Raw genomic sequence first — 22,932 nt, forward strand, 5'->3', positions numbered from 1 at the left:
CCACAGCACGTTCTTTGACAAGTAAACTTCTCAATACCATACAGTACAACTCATTAGTCCGGGAGACAAGGAACTGGTGGAATCCTATCAGGATTTGTTTGAAGGGTTGGTATCCACATCTTTATACAGTACATAATTCTTCATAGAATATTTCACTTTCTGTCTGTCATCTCTGTTTATTCCAGGAAAATAAGTTGCTATTATACCAATAAATTAAGTATTGCTTAAAAATTTGACTTTAACAAAAATATGTAAAATAGTTGAAATCAAATAAATATTCATTAACAGGAAAATAATCTGATATTTATTTTTCACATTATCAAGTACACATTACAATGTCACACAACCCTATATATGAAAACTCTATGAGTCTATGGAATTTATTTTCTTTCTCATTTTTACAAAGTGTACAGAGGGTGGGACATAGTATTTAATAGACATTTTAACAGAACAATTATTTATATTATGTCCTTTTTTTTTAAAAAAAAGTACCATTTAAAACATGGAACTGAAACATCAATTTTATCGCATAGGCTAATTAAAAATAGCCTGTAACAAAGGTCAGTACATTAACAATAACTACACTTTTCATTTGATCTTTATACAGACATATTGTACAAAATCCACTGGACTTAACTCTTAATTTGTTATGTTCCAAAAATTATGCTCCAAAACAATGTTTAAACAATGTTTATGATTGCAGGAGATACCGGAAGAAAAGAGTCAAGTTTTTGTGTTTTTAATTATGATTATTCAAGAAAACCATTTTTTCAAAATAGGTAATACTTTTGAGCAAGAATCGGGGAATTTCAGGACACTTAAAATAGACTTTAAATTAATTTATTACATTTTGAAATTTGGGCAAAATTTCATTGAAAACAAGAGGCACATAGCTAACAGCTGGATCTCAAGAACTCTTGTATCAGTGACTGCAAGTGTTTGAAGGAACAAGCTTTTAAGGCCTCAGTCCAGCCACACATTCTCCACAGTACCAAACAGTTGGAGAGATCTATACAACTCTACAGGTGCTGCTTTATGTATTATATATCAAGTGATGCTCCATGGCCTAATGCACACTGCTACTCCTGGATCAAGTGTCATAAGCATGATTCTATCAACTTTTCGAAGAGTTTCATGAGCATGCACTATACATGCTAAAAACTGTTACATATAAAGATGGCATAGCAGAGAAAGCTTTCATTTTGTACAAATTTAGACACTGATGTCTTACATATGTCAGGCTGTCTGAACGACTCAATTTTTTCTGATTAACCAGATAGGGAATACTGGCATATTGGAAGGAATGCAGTCTGTATCACCTGGACTTGTAACATAGGGCATGACAGCTGATTTATTGGGGGAACCATGTTTCTAATGACAGATGAAAAGTGAGGAAATGATGATGTGAAAACTACCCTTTGGCCCTTGCTTCTTATTTTCATTATATTTGACCAGTGCTCCAAAGCAGAGATGAAAAATGCAAATATACAAGACACCACATGAAAAATGAAATCCATTAAAATGTGCTTTGGAAGTCAAACTTTTGAACTTTGTACTTTAATGGAACACTTGCATGCCATAAAACAGACTGCTACAGTTTTGCTTCAACAGCTTTCAGGCAGCAGCTCAAGTGGTAACTGAAACATTCTTTCAGAAAGTATGTAACGGATAGCAAGATGAACTGGGTAAATGCTTGATAAATTATAGGTTTGAAGAACTGCTCACTTCTCACAAATTACTCAGTTAAGAAACATTCTGTGTTCCTAAAGAAGTAATAGCAGTAACATAAGAAAAGCTACAGAAAAACAAAGCCTTCATAAAAACACATCTGCTGCTATTCTTTACTTGCCCATCTGATGTTCTTCTTCTAAATAGCATATAATTAAAAATTGTCCAAGGCTGCTAGTGGATAGTTTAAAAAGCAATTTACCAAATATTTCAAAATGTTTCACAGAAACTTGCAAAAATGCATTTAATTTGGATAACAGACAATTGAGCAATCTGTCCTGTCAACAATTGAAAAAAATGTCTATCAACAATGCATCAGTAATAAGTTTCAAAATGAAAATACATTTCTAATACAGAACCAAAGGCAGAGAAGCATATGATTAATACTTAGGGAGAAGTGCCTCAAGTTTTCCTTTAAAATTCATACCTATTCAAAGAGAATGCTCCCAGCAATCAATTTCTTAATCAGTGTGGAAATATTAAATACTGTGTAAAATAACTAATAATGATGGTAGTGTTATGTTGCATAACTACTCGAATAAATATTAACATATTAAATGCTCTTTAATTGAGATAGTAAAGTGGGTCCTATGATACAATGCTGTCTTTTGACCTTAATTTTTCCCAAATATTTTATGCATATAAGAACAAATTAAAAATCTTTTTAACTGATGACAAAACTGAATTAGTATTGTCACTAACTATGAACCATGTCAGTAAGGTAAATATTTCAGAAAACTAATGTGGTTGAAAAATTATGAGACAGGGTTTACTTTATTCAGTGCAACTTTATTGTTGCCATCCTTCCTCATTTAATAAACAAACAGAAGAGAATTCATAACACACTAATGAACAAAATGTATAAAAGTCAACTAGAAGCAGTAATCCTATCTGTATACAGCACTAAAATCAAATGCACAGTATTGTGTTTGTATGATCCTCTTTAAAATATGACAGTCTAGAAAGCAACATTTTACACACACCAAACCCAAATTTATAACATCTGGCAGTCCTTATGGCAAGCCAACATCTTTATGGTGCCTTAGAATGTGTTGGTTCTTCTCTGAAGGTCTTCGGAAACCTTTCTTACAGAACTCACAACGATGGGGGTAGTCTTTTGTATGAATGGAAATAACATGCCGTTTGAAACCTGAGGCATCTGTAGTGCTATACTCACAGTACTCACACTGATAAACTTTTCTACCACTGTGTGTTTTCATGTGTTTTTTGAGTTCTATTTGTAGCTTGAACCCCTTCTTACATCTCTTACACCTGAACGGAAGATCTTTTGTGTGAACCGAGAGAATATGGCGGCTTAGAACAAACGGATCTGCAATCTTAAAGTCACAATGTCTGCACTGGTGCAATTTTTTGCCTTTGTGCACCGCAACGTGTTTTTTCAGTTCTGATGGCCTATGAAAACCTTTGTCACACATGTCACACTTGTGGGGGTATTCCTTTGTGTGAACAGAAATTATGTGTCGTTTTAAGTCACTTGAGTTTGAGCTTTTGTGGTCACAGTGCAGACATTGATGCGTTTTGCTTTCTTGATGCATAATGATGTGCTGTTGCAGTTCTTTGGTATCTGAAAATATCTGAAGACAAATGTCACATTTGAAAGGCATTTCCTTACTGTGCCTAGTCTTTACATGAGTTTTCAGGTTGGAAGAGTCAGCAGACCTGTACTCGCAGTACTGGCACTGGTAGGGTTTTTCACCAGTGTGGATTCGCATGTGTTTCTTGAGCTCAGATGGATGCCGAAATCCTTTTCCACATTCCACACAAATATGAGGAAAGTTCTTGCTGTGTACAGCCAGAAGGTGACGATTCAGTAATCCCTGCTCTGCTGTCTCATATTCACAAAATTTGCACTTGTACATTTTATTTGCTGCCTTGTCCCTGTGCATTATCTTGTGAGTAAACAAAGCTCCTGCATGTGAGAAATTTTTCCCGCATTCATCACATTCAATTAACTTCTCAGTTTTGTTGGTAAGCTTGTGGCTCTCCAGATGGTTATGCAAACTTAACTTTTTATTTGTAGTGTAATCACAGTCAGTGCATCGGTATTTTTTCTTGGCAAGAAGGTGCTCAGGGTGATTCTTCATATGCCTTTTCAAGAAGCCCCTAGATTTAAACTTCTTCCCACAAATCATACAGGGGTAGACTGTCAAAGGATGACCATCAGGCCCAATTATTATCGCTGAAGAATAAAAGCAAACAGAATCATGAGCAGGGCACTCAAGAAATTCAGTGGTTGTCTACTAATCTGTGAACATAATTCCAAATTATGCACATCAAATTCCCATTCCTTTCAATGAGAAAATTAAGATCCTGAAATCAGTAGAAATTAAATACCCTTAACATTTGTGCCCTTCCAATGCTATATCAGTTATGTTACATTCACTGTAATGATACATAAAATCAAAACAAATTCATTCAGTAGTGTAGCACTTCAAGAAAACGGAAAGTGAACTAGATAAAATTAAATGTAGAATGAAGCACCATGACAACAGTAACAGTCGCATCACAATCTCTCAAAGGGTGTCTTGTAACGGCAATCTTTTAAAGGAATTATTCATTTTGATATATCTGAGGTAACAGTTCCCAAAGATCTATTCCAAATTACACAACATGGCCACCAGTTCAGGAATCTGTACTATTTTTAATTTTAAAATGAAAGATGCTTGTTGCAGAATAATGTACTCCTCTGCTTCATGAAACTCTCAATCAAGTGAGCAAGCTATTAGAAATATAACAAAATAAAAATGAAACATAATCTAAAGTAATATTAGCTGCTCTTGTAGTTCCAAGCAGCAGAGACCTTAAGAAAGGAATTATGTTAACTTGCAACAATAGGTATAGGAAGCAAGCCAGAAAACGCATAAACTATATATCAAATAAAAAGTCTGATTAAATATTTGAACCATAGGAGCTACCCTGTTTCTCCGAAAATAAGACATCCCTTGAGAATAAGACGTAGTAGAGGTTTTGCTGAAGTGCTAAATATAAAACATCCCCTGAAAGTAAGACGTAGCAAAGTTTTTGTTTGGAAGCATGCCCGTCGAACAGAACACCAGAGCATGTGGCTGTGGAGCAGAAAAATAAGACATCCCCTGAAAATAAGACATAGCGCATCTTTGGGAGCAAAAATTAATATAAGACACTGTCTTATTTTCAGAGAAACACAGTATGACATCAAAAGGCAGTGCCATACCAGCAACTCCTTCCTTCCAAGTAAGCATTATGTGCATTGTACACTGCCTGGAGAGGAGTGTACTCATTTCTCTGGTAACAGTCACACCTATAACAAGCCTGTGCTGGGAATAAAAGGCAACATACATCTTCTCTCACTATGTGCAGTCACAGTCAGTAGCTGTGAAAGAAAGATGTTTCTTTAGATGCCCCCCTCACTCTTGTTTTTCTTTTGCTTTCAAAATGGCACTACAATGTTACTGATAACATTGGTTTATACTGGGGATGGTGGTACAAGAACTGACTAGAACAGTACGTGTTAGTGTGAGTGTGTGTTGAGCTGCAGTCGTTTCCACACTTTTCAAATCTCCAAACCCTTGTTCCTGGGGCCTAAATTCACATTCCTATTATAACTTGTCATCTGTCAATCTGATCCTTACAAAAAAAAGAACAATTTTTCAAGCAAAAAAGAAAAAATCAGAATGAATTAATCGAGTCATTTATAAACATTTGAGGGGGTACCATAAAATGTGTTAGAAAAAAGTGCTTAGGTGTACGCAATTATTCCTGGCTGAGCATCTACATTACTTTTCTTACTGGGGGAGGGGATATTGCTTTGTAACGTTATTATATTATTGATATGGTGGAAATGTCCTATCACTGAAAAACCGAGTACAGGGCGTGTGAGTATGGTTTTGCAGGATGCTTCAGTAAGATTTTCACTAACCTTTTCCATCACCTACATGCTCTATTCTACTGCAGCTTTGGTGTTGTGTATACAATTGTGTATTCAATTACTTATGCATTTCTGTACAGAAAGCCATGGGAATCATGACGGCTTCAACAAGAACTAAATTGCTTTCTGAGGATTTTCAGTAATTTATTAGATGACAATTCAATATATCCAAATAATTAATAGTACTTCTAAAATTACAAACTTTTGTTTAAACAATCAGCATTAAATAGGAAAAAAATTGACAAAAAGAATATTGTGGAACGCTGTATAACGGTATACTAAACTAATCAGGTCAGCACCAAGAATATCCACATATGCAAAACTGATTCCTTATCTTCCACTCCTACTATTTAAAAAAGTTTGTGTTTTCTGTCAAAGCTTACTTTTAAAGCCAGGATCTTTTCAGTTTGGATTTCAAAACAAAGTAGAAAGCAGAATTTGTGACAGCAATACAAGTTAAATACAGCAAAACAACTATATTACTGTATCAACATAATTACACCTCTATTTTTTCAAATCTACAGAAAAAGCATTTCCAATCTTTCTGTCTTGACAAGTAATGATCACACAGCTGGTTTAATGGGCATTTACCTGTTTGGTATTGCCTAGATTCTAGCCTCCGCCTTTTCTTTGGTTTTTGTTTTGCTAATCTCCCAAGACCAGGAGATTCATCTATGTGCAAGAGGGCACTGGCTGTACCATTCCGGTTTTCAACTGCATCAGTGTTATTACCTAATAAACATTTTAAAAAGTAGAATATTCAAAACTTTATTACATCTTAAAAAAGAAGATAATTAGCATGGAAAGTGCAAATGCCTTTTAATACTCAACTTGGCACAGATGAGGCCTGAGATGACAAGTAACCAAGAAGTAACCACCTGAAATCCAAGCTTATGGAAGTGGCTTCAGGTAGCAAGCTGTTTGTTACAAGTATCCAAGGCCCATGGATTTCATCATGCTACTATAAACTACTGAGTAGTGCAGTGAAACATAGCACATGTGATATGTCAACAGTCCAATCATGAAACTGGTGGGTTTTTTTGCACACACTGGGATTAATATCCCTTCATACACATACTGCAGCAGAGAAGCCACTTCTGTATGGTGCGATTCAATATCCAATGGCACTGCTGAGTGTGTGAATACCAGGGCTGATAACCAAGTCTTCCCTGGCAGCTGCCACACCCCTGGGAAAGAGGATAACTGGTAGGTGTCAAAGACCCACACTATCAACATGCAGGTCTGGAAGAGTCATGCATGATTCCCAGTGGCATGGAAGCCATGTGCTCTGGTGTGATCAGACAACACTGGGAAGTGTGTATAAGGCTGGCAGTGAAGTGGCTAGGGCTGATTATGTGAGTCTCTATCACCCTAAGAAAAGGGAGAAACTAAACTTGATATGAACTGACCGTATGCAAGAAACACATCTGAGACAGAAATTCTGAGTAGTAAAATGTCAAAATTGCAGGAATAATGATGCTTCAGTTTATTGTTGTTGCTTAAACTTCTCAATAGAATATAATGCTTTAGTGCTAAAAAAATTACAACAGCATAATTCCTGGTTCTGTTTCTTGGCATCATTCATTTGCCTTTACAAGAAAACATAGGAACAGCCTTCCAGCAATAGTGTTAAGGAGGTTCCCAGAGATGTCTTTGAGAAGCAGGCCCCATGTTTTCTCTTTTTACAACTGCACCCCAGATTACCTATAGTTTACCATCATAATTTTCTCTTTATTTAATTTTAAACTGCAAAAAATATGACTGTTGACATAATTTCTTCTAAACAGACTGCACATGACTTCTACATATTTTTGCATATGAATTGCAACAGAAAATATTGAGCACACTCCGCCCAAGAAAATACGCCATTAGTTTCTCCTAAAATATATTATCAGGTGCCAACTATCCTCAAGTTGCAATTTTCAGATGGAAGCAATTACCAGCATTTTCTTAAACAGCACCCAAGAAAAGAAAAATTTTTTTGTTTCAATAGTTACTGATTCTGTATAAATAATGTTACTACCAACAGGCATCTCAGTGTAGATCTGGATTGATGACCTACCATAGGCTGCTGCCCAAGCAATTGGCATAAAGCTTTTAATTTCACTGTCGTCAATTTGCTGCTCGTGAGCAGCAGCAGCATCCTCCTCTCCTACAATGACTTCCATATAGACTTCATCCGCAATTTCTGCAACATCTGTGAGAAGAAACTATATGTAATTCAAATATTATCTTTCTGTAAACAAACCTCTTATCTCAAAATAAAAGCCACATACTTACTTAAATCTTCATCTTCATGCTGAGAATCATTTACTGTCATATAAACCATTTTCTCCCTTGGAATACGAACACTGCTATTTTGATTAATTAATGTCTCCCCATGGTCATTTTCTGATTCACTTTCCACAATGTCGACTGTGCCACCTAAGTTTAAAAAAAAAGTCAGGCAAAGTATCTTATCTGAGTGTGTAGATGTAGACTTTAGCTATAATGTAGATTTTAGCTATAACAAACAATACACAAATCTACACTAACACTTTGAATCCATACTTTGTTCTCTACAGGATAGCTGAAAAATTGAGGCAAACTAAATGAGGCAAAAGGGCAATAATTTGCTTTCTTGGACAGCTACTTTGAGAAGAATGTGAAGGATAGCAGGTCAGCATCTTAACATCCACTTTCTAAACCAGGGGTTCCCAAAGTTTTTGAGCCTGCAGGCACCTTTGGAATCCTGTGGTAACAACAAAATGGCTGCCACAGGAGGTGGAGCCAGCCACAAAATGACTGCCACAGCTTACCTTCATTAACATAATGAAGATCCTTGTGCACCTGCTGCCAAAGCAATATTTGAACAGGCAAATCTACCACTGGCAATCAAAGGAATTGCTGGACAAAAGCCTCACCTGGCCCCACATACTTTCCAAAAACATTTGGCAGGCAATCTGGAAAGGTGTTGGCAGACATCATGTTGGGGACCTTGCTGAATATAATCCTACCAACAGATTCTACAGGCAAAGATAGCCAACAACTGAAGAACCTGGAGAGCCAAACTGCCCAAGGACTTCCTTTTGCCATTCCCAAGATTAAGACTTTAATTTATCTAAGAATATAACTCCCTTACCCAAATCATCTTCCCCAGGATCAGCTTTGAAAATATAGACTTTGATGACTTCTGGACAAATACCATCCATTTTACAAGGATCACTTTCGGATTCAGCTTTTATAGTTATATCACCAGAATTGTCATTTTCGGTCTTGACAGCATCATCCACTACAGAAAAAACACACACAATCAACTCACCATTAACAGACTGCATTAAAATTGAAGGTTAACATTTTAATTTTGGAAATATTAAACATTACAATAAAATTAAGTAAATCTAACCGTGGAAGAAGCTTCATACTAGAAACTATCCTAACAATTAGTAAGAATTCACATGCAAAACAGATGGGTATGGAAAAGTCAGGTATAATCTCTAGCCTGTTCTTAACCTCTCCATTTGCACTAAAATCAATGGTCTGAAGTAATTTTACACTGGGTTAGACAACAAGATGCTTATCTCTTGTGCTCCACAAAGATGCGCAAAACTCAAACAGGTAGGTCATAAGGTACCTTCCTTGGAATTAAGTGGGCCACCTTTTGATAGCAAGTGGCTCCATAATGGTCCATTTAACTTGGGGGAGGGGGGGTTCAGCACAGTGGATCTCAGAAATTCATACGGCTAAAAGGTGGTATTCTCCCACCACTCTCAATTTCTTTGTTCATGCCAGAGACCTATGTTTGGAAGCCCCTAGGATCCAGTGGGGTAATTTCTTGCATTTGTAAGCACAAAAGAGAGCTTTCAATGGGTTTGGGGAGAAAAAAGATAAAAATACAGACTCCTGGCTGGGACTCCCTCACCCAAGAAGACCCCTGCCAGTTTCCAGCTGGAATATGGCAAGAGACTTTGCAGGTGTTGAACCAACTAAAGGAGCAGAAGAACAACTCTTAGATAGGCCAAGCACACAAAACAGGTCTGCTGGGCTGCATGTGATCCATATGCTGTGTGTGTTGAGCGCTCCAGATGCACTGAGAAATCTCCCTTCAGCTGAAAAAAAAATCTAGATATGATTTCTCTGATGCCTTAATATGAATATTGTTGCTCTCTACAAAGGAAAGTCAAAATCTATGACCAAACAAACATCTTCTGGATGATGGGGCAGCTGGCACAACTAGTCATCTTAGTACAAATTACCCTGTAAAACTGGAGAATGAACGTAAAGTCAATTGCCCCAATCTAACAAAGGTGATCTACTAATTATAACAGTTTTGTCCCCCTAGATCTGTCCCATACATGCGAATTAGTTCTGCAAGTGGGCAGAGATTGCAGCAGAAAAAAGAACTCTGTATCCATGTAAAGGTAAAGCAGAATCAAGTGTACTGAAGACTGGATAAAGATATCTTCAGTGTATGGCAAAATAGTAGCAAATTATAAAGCAGTTAATCTATAAGAATCTAAATGAAAATAGTGTCCTTATTAACAGTGAAGAAAGATCTGTTACAAAAAAATCGTGTCAAACCATCTCAGTTGCCTTATATAATAGATCAAAAAAAATTGCAAAGAACAGGTAGCCCAACCTGCTCGAGCTGTATCTGCAGTGGCACACACCTCTGAGGCTGCCACAACAGTTGAGTAGCACTCTATATTAGGCAAGCTCTCCACTTGCCTCATTAGTCTCCATTCCACACCCCATGCCCCTGTTTTAGCAATACTAGACTGTACTTATGCTATTAAAAAATCCACCGCCCTAGTGTCAATGCATCCCATAGTCTGGCATATATTTGAATAAACCAACATTTAAATACTCGCCACCCCGAGCCCTATGGGGAATGCAGGGTAGAAATGTCAGAATAAATAAATAAAAAGGTCAGTCAAACAATGAACTATTTAAAAGGAGAAATTTTGTTTTACCCTTTATTAAACAACCCCAAATGAAGCACTAACCTCTTGGATTAAAATCTTGTAGAACTAGTTTGGGAACTTTAAATGAAAGCATGAAGTAAAACGGAACGATTCACAGTATATAAACTCTAGTGTGTGCTGTCACATCAAATTAAACAGAGTATGGATATGCATTTTGTTGTAAAGCAAGAAAATGTAGATTGAAGTAAGAATTAAGAAACATACTACTATACAACAATTCAGATATGGAAAAATCTACATATTACTAATAGTAATAGAAAATAATTGACTAGCATCACACTTTACTGTATAGACAGCTTTGGCAGCGTAGAAAATTCTTCTCTTAATGAAACCAAAGATGTATCTGTCCTATGCTACCAGTCAACTACAAGCTCATTATGAAGTATTACCTCTAAATACTAAGTATATAGTGTTGAACTGACCCAGCTAGCTCATGTGGATCTAGAGTTTGGATTTATATCCCGTCCCTTTCTCCCCTGTAGAGAGAATCAAAGGGGCTTACAAACTGCTTTCCCCTCCTCTCCCCAAAACAGACACCTTGTGAGGTAGGTGGGGCTGAGAGTTCTGTACAAACTGTGACTAGCCCAAGATCACCCAGAAGGAATGTAGGAGTGCAGAAGCAAATCTGCTTCACCAGATTAGAGTCTGACGCTCATGTGAAGGAATAGGGAATCAAACCCAGTTCTCCAGATTAGAGTCCACCTGATCTGAACCACTATACCACACTGGGCTTTAAAATGCCTTGTTGTTGGTGCATTAATTCTTCATTCATAAGAGTTCCCCATGATTCCATTCTTATACTTTTTATACCTCCACGATTCCATTCTTAACTTTTTACAGGGAGCTGTGACTGCTGCTGCTATGACATATCTGGCAACACTGACTTTTGCCAGCATATTAGTGCCAAAACATGATGGTGCAGTGATATGACAGTCAGCTCACAACAATGTACTGCTATTACCAAACCCCACAACATAGTTCCTTTTGTGATCGCACATTCAGTCATAGATTTGGGATACTGAAATGAGAAATAAGACTACATCATTCCACATGTTCTTTGTTAGTGCTATTGATCACTTTAGGAATGTATTTTTCAAACTTAATTTTTCAATACCAACGCACAAAGCATTAGGCACAACACAAATATAACCAATACTTGTTTCTATGTCCTTCTGCCCTCAGAAAATAGATGTCCTTTTCCTGCTCCACTTACTCACCCAACCCTCCTCCTCTTGCTTCCTGAAATCCACTGTTAGTCCTGCTGCCGGATGTTTTCACTTCCTTGAGAAATTGAAACCTCCATCATCAGCCATCGTAATACGCTGGCTTTGCTCAGCACTGTGAAGGCTACCACCTTGGCATCCTCCCACCATCCAACTGCTGCTGTGCTAAAAATTATTTCAAACGGTCATTTAAGATTACTAAAACTGCTTTTGGACACAGACTTTAACATTGTGAGGAAGTCTAGGTGTGTCAGTGAAGATGAGAGTAATATCATAAGGGGTCTTGACTCTACCAAGAGGCCTAAATCCTAACAGAGTCGTTCAAGGAGAAATAGTAAGAAAAAAGCAGACACACCAAACTAAAATGCATCTACCCTCTCCAGGAATCACCAGCCACATCAGCAGAAGAGAACAGAGTTTCAATAGTGATGGGGATGGAGGAATCCTTGAAGGCTGGGCAGCAGCAGTTGCGGAAGGTAATACTGGCAGAAGATGTTGGGTAGGCAGTACCACTTCAGTTTACCCTGGTTAGTACTGCACAGAGGAAAGCAATGGTAAACCACTTCTGATCATCTCTTACCTTGAAACTGTATGATAAGAAAATCTAAAATGGTAAAAGAGAGTACTAGAAGATGGAACCCCCAGGTCAAACGACACTCGATCAGCTACTAGGAAACAGCTGAAGACAACGACGATTAGTGGTATTCTTAATGATGCAACTGGACTAAAGCCAAAAGGACATTCAGCTGTTGACATGAATGGATGCAAAAGGTAAGCTGTTTGATGCAGATAACATGAACACTGAATGTCAGAAGCATAAATCAAGGTAACTTTGAAAAAGTAAAATGAAACATGGAATGTTTAAACATTTCAATTGTGGGAGTGAGTGAACTAAAGTGGAATGGATTAGAACATTTTAAGTCAGAAAGTTAAAAAGTATTTTACTCAGGGAATGACGAAAACAAAAGAAACAGAGGTGCTTTAATTGTGAGGCAAGTTGTAGTATAGGCAGTCAAGGGCTATGATGCAAAGTCTGACTAAACAATATCAGACTTCGGAGAAAGGCTATAAACATTAGTATGATTCAGGTTCATGCCCCAACTACAGATGCTAATATGAAATTGAAAGCTTTTATGAAAGTATCCAGGAAGAAATTGACCATACACCTTAACACAAGAGATTGGTAATCCTGGGTGACTGGAACTCAAAAGTAGGAAACAAAGAAGAATCATAAATTGCTGTCAGATTTGGGCTAGGAGCATCAATGAAGCAGGAGAGTGATACACATAATTCTGTGAAGATAACAATTTGTTCATTGCGAACACATTTTTCAGGCAACCAAATAAATGATTATATACATAGACACAGCCAGAAGGCTAATACAGAAATCAAACAGATTACACAATTGGAAGAAGATGGAGAAGATCTATTGTCTCAGCTAAAACAAGACCAGGAGGTAATTGTGGTACAGATGTGAACTGTTAATACTGAAAATGAGAACAAAGTTGAAGAAAAGCACCAATGCATTAATAGTGCCAAAGAGTTTAAAGACAATGTAAAGAACAGATTTTCATTACTAAGTTCAAGTGAATATGAACTAGAAGAACTAAGGGGTGAAACCAGATATTCTCAAGGAAGAATGTGCAAAGGCTATTCCTGTAGACAAAAGAAATGAAAAGCCTCAATGGATGATTGAGGAAACACTTAAAATTGCTAAAGATGGACAAGAAGCAAAAATTGACTGAAGCAGAATCACAAGTCTAATAAAGCATTCCAGCTACTCACACATAGGGACAAAGAGAACTATTATAATAACCAGTGTAAGGAAACAGAAAAGATAAACTAAAAAGGAAGAACAAGAGACCTGTTCCAGAAGATCCAAGAAATTAAAGGTAATTTAAATCATGGATAGGCATGCTAAAAGCTCATTATGGAAATACATTAACTGAACAGGACAAAATAAAGAAACAGTGGTAACAATACACTAAAGAACTGTACAGATGAGATGAAAGGATGAATTATTCCTTCCAGCAAGGAAATTTTGAAGAACAACCTACCATTTTAGAACGTGAAGCTAAAGCTGCATTGGGAGCAATTGGGAGAAACAAATCATCAGGAGCAGTTGGGATATCAGGGAAACTATTTCAAACCACAGAAATGTAGACCATTGAAATCTTAACAAGAATATGTCAACAAATATGGAAAACAAAACGACCCACAGACTGGAAATAGTCAATTTATATTCCAGTTCCCAAAAAAGGAGATGTCAAAGACTGCAAAGTGTTGCTCAAAACTGTACACTGATACCCTATATGGAACAAGAACTTACAGAGGTTCAAGCTGGATTCAAAAAAGGAAGAAGCACTAGAGATCATATTGCCAATTTACATTGGTTACTGGAACATAAAAGGAAATGTCAGATTACAACAAAACTTTTGACTGTGTGGATTATGAAGAGCTATGGCTGATTTTAAAGGAAATCGATGTAGCACAGATTCTGATTTTTGGATGCGCAACTGGTAGTCTGGACAGGAGGCTACTGTTAAGACAGAATATGGTGAAACAGAATGGTTTCTAGTTGGCAAAGTGTCAAACAAGGATGTATTTTATCTCCCTATCTCTTCAATCTATATGCAGAAAAAAGAAAGCTGGATTAGATTTAGAAGCAGGTGGAATGAAAGTTGAAGGGAAGAACATAAACAATTTGAAATATGCTAATGATACCACATTACTGGCAGAAAACGGTGAAGACTTGAAACAACTACAGGTGAAAGTTAAAGTAGAAAGTGCCAAAATAGAACTAAAGATGAACGTTAAGCCGACAAAAGGAATGGCTACGGGGGGTGGGGGTGGGTGGGTGGGTGGGTGTGTGGGTGTTACCCAACTTTAAGGGTGACAAAAGGAAACTGAACTTGTCAAGATTTTCTATTTGTTGGCTCCATCATCAACCAAAATGGAGGCTGCAACCAAGAAATCAGAAGGAGATATTGGCCCATTATGGATGAAATACCTTGGGGCTATACAGTGGGGCTGTAGTGTAATCTTACTGCATTTCTCTGTTTACATACGAGGAGGCATTCACTGCCTGCTCCACAGCTTGCATGCTGCTGAAGTCGAAATGGGCCTCTGCTTTTCCTAGTTTTCTTAACTCTACCCATCAACTCCCTCTTAAAGGCACAGATCTTGTCCCACCAGGAAGTTGCAAGATAAAGGGCTTTGTTAAAGCCCTTGAAATGGCAGTTATATCAATATACCTGTGATTACAACGATATTGATATTGTAGCCTCTTTCCAAAAATAACCCCCTGAGAAAAGAAAAAGGCAAAGCAATTCCCTGGACCACACACTACTGAAGAAGGGGACCATGTCCTAAAACTGATATCTCTCCCCCTGCCCCACTCACACACTATATACTTCCTGCTGTTGCTGAGGGATGAGAGGTTTGTTATTAAATGATTAGCCCATCATAGTTTATCCTACAAACATCTCCCCTACACACACATACACAGCTGTTGTTAACTGCAACCGCTCTGGAAGTAAGAGTTCAAGGAAAATGCCTAATCTGTCATTTAGAAATTTTCAAACGCTATATAAGACGGAGATTTTGCAGTAATTCTCTGCTTGTATTGATGCATCAATATAAACAAATATATAACCAAAATTGAAATAATAACAAATTTGAAAAGGGGAGAGAAGTACATGGGAGGGGGGGGGCTGGTGGTGGATGAAGAGAAGATGTTCGAGGCAAAGCTGTGCTCACTGGCAAATCTCCCCCATTCTGGAGGTGAAGAAAATTAAAGTCACATTTAAAGTGGTGTTGCTGAGCACAGGAAGAATAGAAATTGAAAGTGGAGCTCAGGAAAATACATCCATACAAGATCTCTTGCTGCGACGGACATTCGTTCTTGCCGCACAACAGAAACCTTGTGCAGAATAGGCATGAAATTGGGAAAGGCAGCCATGAAAGAGCTTAAAATTTGCTAAAGCATAAGAATGTGTAACTGGGTTTAATTCATGCCACTGTATTTCCATAGTATGGGTGTGAAAGTTGAACAATGAAAAGAGCTGACAAAGTAAAAGTAGATTCCTTTGAAATGTGGTGTCGGAGGAGTTTTACGGACACTACAAACACCAAAAAGACAAATCAGTGGATTCTGGATCAAATCAAGGCTAAACTCTCCCTAGAAGCAAAAATGACTAAACTGAGGCCATCCTACTTTGGTGGCATTATGAAAAGACAATTGTAACTGGAAAAAACAATAATGCTAGAAAAAATTCAAGGCAGCAAGAAAAGAGGAAGACCCAACATGAGATGGTTAGACTTTATAGAAGAAACCATGTTCTTCAGTGTGCAAGACCTGAGCAAGGCTGTTAATGATAGGGTGTTTTGGAGAACATTAATTCATAAGGTTGCCATGAGTCAGAAGTGACATGGTCACACTTAACACACACAAAACCCAACAATTTCAGGATGAAATTCTAAGCAAATTAAATGAGAAGTGAGTCCCATTGAACATAGTGCAACTTACCTCCCAATAAGTATGCACAGGAACAGGCTGGGCAGCTCTAATCCAATATACATACTTTATTGGGAACATATCATAGTGAGCGCAAAGCAACTTATTTCCAAGCAAACATGCTAGGATCAGGCTGTAAAACAGTAACTGAAAGAATTTCGAATTAAGTCATTTGTAAATAAAACTGGCATTCTGAAAATACTTTACCCAGAGACTTACAGGAAATCATTAGATAGTCTTCACAGTTACCCTTGTCATCATGTCCCACAGGTATTCCACTGGCATCAATTACAGCTTCAGAGGCGCAGTCTGCTACCAATACTTCTGAAACTACATCCTCTTCCAGAGAATCTGCAACAATTTCAGCTTCTACAACATTATGATGATCATGCACTACATGTTCCATATGTCCAATTTCAGGTATGTGCATTGACTCATTTGTGAGTACATGCTCTGGTACTGACAGTGCTGTTGCTGAGATCTCAGAAGATAAAACTTCATCAGGAACAGTGCAGTGTGCTAAAGACACTTCTTCGGTGACATCAGTGCCCAGCACTGGTTCTGGTATAATGACAGTTTGAGATACATCAGTATCTTCCATGATATCTGGGCAGTGTACATCTTCTATAACAACGTCCTCAACGACATCTTGGATAACTACAGAATCTGGATCATCAGGGACAAAATTATGAACAGTTATGTCAGAATCCTCCACATCTGACACATATACCGTCTCCTGTATTTCTACTACAATTTCATCTCCATTCAAATGTGTTCCATCAGCTCCTGAAATACATGAAAATAACTAAAATTACTATACCAGCATATCCCTATATTTCATAAAAATCCTTGATATTTATTTATGACTATTAAAATAGCTATACAAATTTAGCACACTGCACATTAAAACCTGAAAACTACAGCTCTTTTCTCCTGTCCAACCAATGCAAGTTTTTGGATTTCAGGTGATACACTCATAATGGTTATAAGCTTTACTTCCATCTTGCTAGCTCATGTTGCAATTACTATTCATCCATAGCCAATTATTTTGTGCAGGGAGAAAAGTCAGGGAGGATTTAGAGGTCCTAGAATTGGCAAATGAAAGATGGGAGTGAGGGAAAAGGAACTGGTAACCTAAAAAAAGCTATCTTAAGAGAAATTGAGAGTGGCTGGATTTATAATCACTATCTTTGTTTTCCCTAACATTTTGTAATTAGCTTTCAAACAACTATCTGCAGAAGCACAAATACCATGGATGGAGGCTTGATATCTATAACTGTGTATTGCTTTACAACAGAAATATGTTAAACTGCTACATAAATTAGGCGGGGAGGGGGGGAGGACGCTATACAATGCTTTATGGGGGATGGCAGCAATTTAAAATCTAAAGATATTTTTTTCTCATGACAAAATGTAAATTGTAAAACAGGCTGTATTAATCTTTTTGAATTAAAATTATTTCAAATAATAGCAATCTAGCTTGCTGCCGTACAGTATAGTTATTTTGTCAATTATTATATTATGTGATATTTCCTGACATACCTGTTGGGTCAAAAAATGCATGCGGATCATGTGGCTGTAGTTCAAGCCCATCTTCATCCATGGCCTTTAACTTTCATCAGTCACAAAGTCTGTAAAATTAAAACAAAGGTAGCTATCAACCAATAGCATTGTGTATTCAAATGTAACACCTATATTTAATTCAGTGGTTTATCAAGGTTCAACATCTTTGAGAGAGAAAAAATATATTGGTGAGGAACAACATAACTCCCCGGGGCTTACATTTTTCCGCTCAGCTGCGAAGTAGTTTATTTATTTAAACAGTTATTTCCTATGATACTTGGTGATTCAAGGCAGTTTACTATAATAGTTAAAACATTTCAGGTTTAAAAACAAACAAACCCCAAATTTCTCCCCTTCTGTCAACTCAAGAGGTGAGGGGCAAGCAATGCATTCAAATCCCCTTGTTACAGACAGAAAGAAGAATAAAAGCTGTGCCAAGGCAGCAGACTTCTGCCCCACTGCAGCTTGCTTTCCCTCTTTAGGGTATCACAAGCTTGCAGCTACTTGTTAACAATAAGTGCTTTTTATCAGTTTGTTATAGCCTACTGAAGAGGCAGAGTGAGGGGGAACTGCACCCGGGAGGCACATTCGTCCTGCACCCCCGGAACACCTCCCCCACCTGCAAGGGTGTTGCGCCCCACCCAGCCCCCTTGGTGCTACGCCACTGGCCTACTGCAAGGGCTCAACAACAAACACAACTTTCCAGTTTGGCATTTTAAACCACCTTAGGGATATATACCAAAAGTGAAATATGCCAAAATATGTTTCTTTTAAAGATTACAAAATTTAATATCTCAGCTATGGTTAAGCATTAAACATAACATATGTTTCAGAGGTATCATGATACTATATGGTACTCTTAAGGTTTTTTTTGCTGTTTTGAAACATGTCTTCAATAAAGAGATATGTACTCAAGAAAACAAAGACTGAACAAAGGGGTCAAAGAAAATGTCAAGATATCTTTTATCTAATTCTTCTTAGGGAGTTTCCTCATTTAATACTGTATGTTTCAACCATAGCATGACGAGGAAGCTGCTTGGGGACAAAAAGCCTTGTATTCTGACTGTCTTGGGGGAAAAGAGTTCTTCATCCAAGAGCTTACCACACACTCTGTCTGAGGTCTTGTCCTAACCATTGAGGTCGGACATTAACAGCTCTGATCCTAAATGTGGACTGACAGGAGGGAGCTACCCTGGGCATACCACTTTGGTTTCATATCACCTTTGTTGGCTGCAAGGAGGCGACAACGACTGCTTGAGTAGAGACTCAACAAGGTGCTAACAAAGATGACTACTGAAAATCACTGAGAAGTGTAGTATGTGAATTGAAAACAATGACTGTGGAACATGATTTTGTCCTCTGATCTCCTTTGGGCCATAGTTCCTGCAACAAAAAACTATTCAGCCATCTTGTATCTCCTGGTGGAATGTCTGCATCATCTGATTTGTGAGGAGAGAGGGGACAGAGCTGAGGAGTCCTCCCAACCAATGGTGGACGCCTGGAGACTCAATGACCTTCTATCCTTTCTCTACACTGCCTGTTTACCCCTGCCAGATCAGTAAGCTGCATTGTTCTTTTGCCATCAGAAAACTATTGGCACCATTTGCAAGCCAAGGTCAGAACTGTAGCTCTAGCACAAGAACCATGTGAATCAGCAGGGCGTACCTGCCTTGTGGCATAAGAAAAATCATCTCCATGCTTTCTGTGGCTTTAGAAGCTTCCTCAGCTAAGCTGTTAGCTGAACAGGTTAGGCAGGCAGGAAAAAAAGATTAAAAAGGAGGGAATTTTTTTTTTAAAGGAGACAAGTAAAAAGTGATACCTGCAAAAATAAAAGAAAATTAAGCAGCCAAAGAGCCATAAGAATAAATAGACTTACTACAGAGGCAGAAAAAGAACTAAAGGAAAATGGCAACACTTATTGGCAAACAGAAACTGTATTGGCTTCAAAATGATGCTACTGGTATTGATGGCCAAACAACAATGAAGGGCATGTGAAACTATAACTTTTGCTATCCATGTCCTTGTTGATTACACCAAGCATTTGAGGAACTGCAGTCCATAAAAGACACAATAAATGTGCTGAGTCTTTAAGTTACCACTCTTGCAGACTATTTAGCCTTTCAATGTAAGCAAGCTGCAGGTAAGTTAAATGCTGTGAAAAACTTTAGATTTGTTCTGGTATGGTTACTGACGTCAGAAAATGCTAAACCTATTACCAAAATGATCAGGGTACATTCCCATCATGTTGTGCATTTACAATAACCTTATAAGCAGAAATAAAAATCAGAATTAAACTAGGGTATTTGAGGCCTTAGGAATGTTTATGCTAAAATATTTTATTTCATGGAACTGCTGGACTAGACCCCCTGCCTGAGAGTGAGCAGGATGAATGTGATATATATTTAACAAGAGAATTATGAAATGTACATATTACCAAAACACGTTTTGAATGTCAGCCCTTCTTTTTCATTGCCTTTTAAACGTGGAGGGCATTATCTATATAACTGTGTTCCCCACAATTTGGTTGAATGCTTTCAGCTTTTCCATTGGCAGAAGAGGAAGGAATGACTGCTTTTGGCCACCAAAAAAGACTATGCCAAAGATGGAACATATGTGAACAAAAGCCCCGTGAGACAGATAGGTGAGAGGCCCAATCACTGGCTTTTCAGTTTTACTGCTTACTTGTTGCTGCTTTAGACAGGAACAATTAGTTTTCAGAAAAAGGTTTCAAATATAATTAACCTGTTCCATTACAGTAAAAAATACAAATGGATAGTGACTGCATCTGGCTGCATACCTCAGGACATACTGACTGCAAATAAAGTTTCTAGGGCTCCAGTATGAATTACCCGGAGAAAGTGCTTTTTCCTTCAGAACTGTGTGTGCCAAATCTGGGAAAGTGAATTATACTCATCCTAAGAAATTCTGAACTCGAGTTCATGACGTGCCACCTCTGTCCTAGAAAAAGGCCAATGCCCCTTCAGGACGTCAAACAATCACCAAAACCTTCTTTACGAAAGTAATGGGCCCACACCGCCCTATCCCCCAGTATCACTGACAGAAAAGTCGTCCTGAAGTACTCTTTATGTTTCACTATTATTTTGAGCAGGTTTGGCACATGCGACATTCAACCTGGCACGGTGGTTATGGATATCTGGGTTGGGTTCTGTATCGCTCGTGCTCCACGGGGTCGAGCCATAATTAACAGCTCAGGATCACAAGGCATGATGACAACAAGAAGGTCAGAAAGTGTCTCTCAGACCCCGCTCAGGCCACAATGTCAGCAAACGAAGAAAATCCCTGGCGGGAGGGCGGTCGTGTCCCGAGCCAGGAGGAGCCGAGCAGGACAACTGGGCACAGGCCAGGGGAGGAGGGGAGGGGCGAGCCTTCCCTGCTGGCGCCGTCCCCGCCCTGCCCTGCCCTGCCCGCTGCGGGGACTGTCTGGGGCCAGATGCGATTAATTCAAGATGGCGGCCAGCACCCTCCCCCAGCCTCTCTTACCGCCGCCATCTTGTCTCCTCCTCCCAGACATTTTTGTTCCGACTCAGGCCTAGTCCCCTCGCCCCCTCGCCCTTGCCTCAGCCCCTACAGCCAGTGCACCTCACATTAGCTCTCCACCTCGCCCCGTCCTTGAAGTGGAGCAGCGAGCGCCCAGGCCTGCCTGCACGGTCTTACGGCCCACTGGTGCAGGACGCAGCCTTGGCGCGGCCTAGCTGCGGCCTTCTCAGGGCCTGTACCACGGCGGGCGCCGAGGCCTGGTTCTGTGTGGGGGTGAAGGCCTAGCTCGGGCCTGTCCCGCGCTGCTTACCGGACGGGGCGGCAACGGGCTCTGGGCGGCCTCTCTCCGCGTAGCTGGGCCGAGCTCGGTGGTAATGTCGCTGCGGCGGGGCGGGCGGGAGCGGAGGGGAGGGAGGGGCCGAGCGCCGAGCTCAGTGGAAGCGGCCAAGCTCTCCGGGCCGGGCCGCCGTCAGTACGTCACGTCACTTGCCCGAGAGAGAACCAGGGCAATGCGGAAGGAAGGCACCGGCGCTGCAGTTGCTGGAGCCGCCTGCTCCTCAGGCCTCAAGGCCTCCGGGCGGAGAGCGAACCGGGCCGCAGACGGGAGGACGAAGAGGAAGGGCGGCGGGTGCCTGCCAGCCCCTCCTGCTGCAGCTGCCGCTTCTGCCGCCGCCTCCTTCGTTCCAGCTCGGCCGTAAAATCCCGCTTCGGGCTCAGATTTGCTCAACTCGGCGCCGGTGAGCGGAGAGTCGATTAGGCCTGGAAAATCCCCGGCATTTTGGGGTGGCTTCCCTGCAGGCGCTGCTCGGTGCACCTCCCGCCTCCCCAATTGTATACCCCCACCCCCGAAGTGGAACTTAAATCTTTCTACTGTTTTATTTAAATTGGAGGCATTAAATCGATCTTAATTGTTTTGACCGTGAAAATATTCAATAAACGATGGATTCTAAAGAGCATGTTTTAATTAAAAAGTTTCCTCCCCTTGCTCCCAAACCGACGGATCGGCATATTTCCTTGTTCTAAAACAATTGTTTATTCTTATGAAGGGCATTAGCGGTACAGACTTGTATAAATTAAAATAAGGCGCTTTAATTTCGGAAGCAAGGCACGTTTGTTAGAGGGATCTTTGGCTATGGTACAAGACATGACGACCACGGCATTATCTAATTTTTGGAGTGGATCCTTTTTGGAGTGGACACCGCAAGATTATTTTCTAAAACGTAGTAAAGGCAAGATCAGCTAGCAAATATAATTTGTTGTGCATTTTAGATACCACCGTGGTCTTTGTATTGTTCTGTTGGTTAGAAGACCAGTATGTATTATTTGTACCGTTAATTTTCTTGTCAGCAACTCAGTATGTTTGTGAGTGACTTAATGACTTAACATTTTAAAAGAAGCTGTTGCATAGCTTGAAATGTAATGGTTTTCAGACTACAGAGAAATCATATGGAGAATCACAGATCTATGTACATTAGTATTATCAAACTAATATGAATCCTTGAAACTACAGGG

The 22,932-nt window shown here is 39.2% G+C and overlaps 1 protein-coding gene across 3 annotated transcripts; it reads right to left on the reverse strand.

The window, feature by feature from the left end:
- Positions 1–281: 281 nt before the first annotated feature.
- On the reverse strand, positions 282–22,669 carry ZFX (zinc finger protein X-linked). 3 transcript variants are annotated; one of them, XM_048493520.1, is made up of 8 exons: positions 21,528–22,669; positions 17,902–17,990; positions 16,579–17,145; positions 8,778–8,927; positions 7,937–8,080; positions 7,719–7,853; positions 6,248–6,388; positions 282–3,928 (listed from the first exon to the last, which is right to left on the reverse strand). In XM_048493520.1, the coding sequence occupies exons 2-8, from the start codon at positions 17,960–17,962 to the stop codon at positions 2,742–2,744; spliced, it is 2,385 nt and encodes a 794-aa protein (XP_048349477.1). In that variant the 5' UTR covers positions 17,963–17,990; positions 21,528–22,669; the 3' UTR covers positions 282–2,741. The 3 variants fall into 3 exon arrangements, with proteins under 3 accessions (XP_048349477.1, XP_048349476.1, XP_048349475.1); XM_048493519.1 differs by having other exon boundaries at positions 21,424–22,669; XM_048493518.1 differs by having other exon boundaries at positions 21,731–22,668.
- Positions 22,670–22,932: the final 263 nt, after the last annotated feature.

This window comes from Sphaerodactylus townsendi, linkage group LG04 (genome assembly GCF_021028975.2).
Source record: "Sphaerodactylus townsendi isolate TG3544 linkage group LG04, MPM_Stown_v2.3, whole genome shotgun sequence".
Classification (NCBI taxonomy): Eukaryota; Metazoa; Chordata; class Lepidosauria; order Squamata; family Sphaerodactylidae; genus Sphaerodactylus; species Sphaerodactylus townsendi.

Excerpts from the sequence above, each read along its gene's own strand:
- ZFX (XM_048493520.1), bottom strand. The coding sequence starts at position 17,962 with ATGGATGAAGATGGGCTTGAACTACAGCCACATGATCCGCATGCATTT. Across the intron at positions 17,146-17,901 it reads TGCATTTTTTGACCCAACAG|GAGCTGATGGAACACATTTG; the intron begins GTATGTCAGGAA and ends CATGTATTTCAG. Across the intron at positions 7,854-7,936 it reads GCATGAAGATGAAGATTTAA|ATGTTGCAGAAATTGCGGAT; the intron begins GTAAGTATGTGG and ends TTCTTCTCACAG.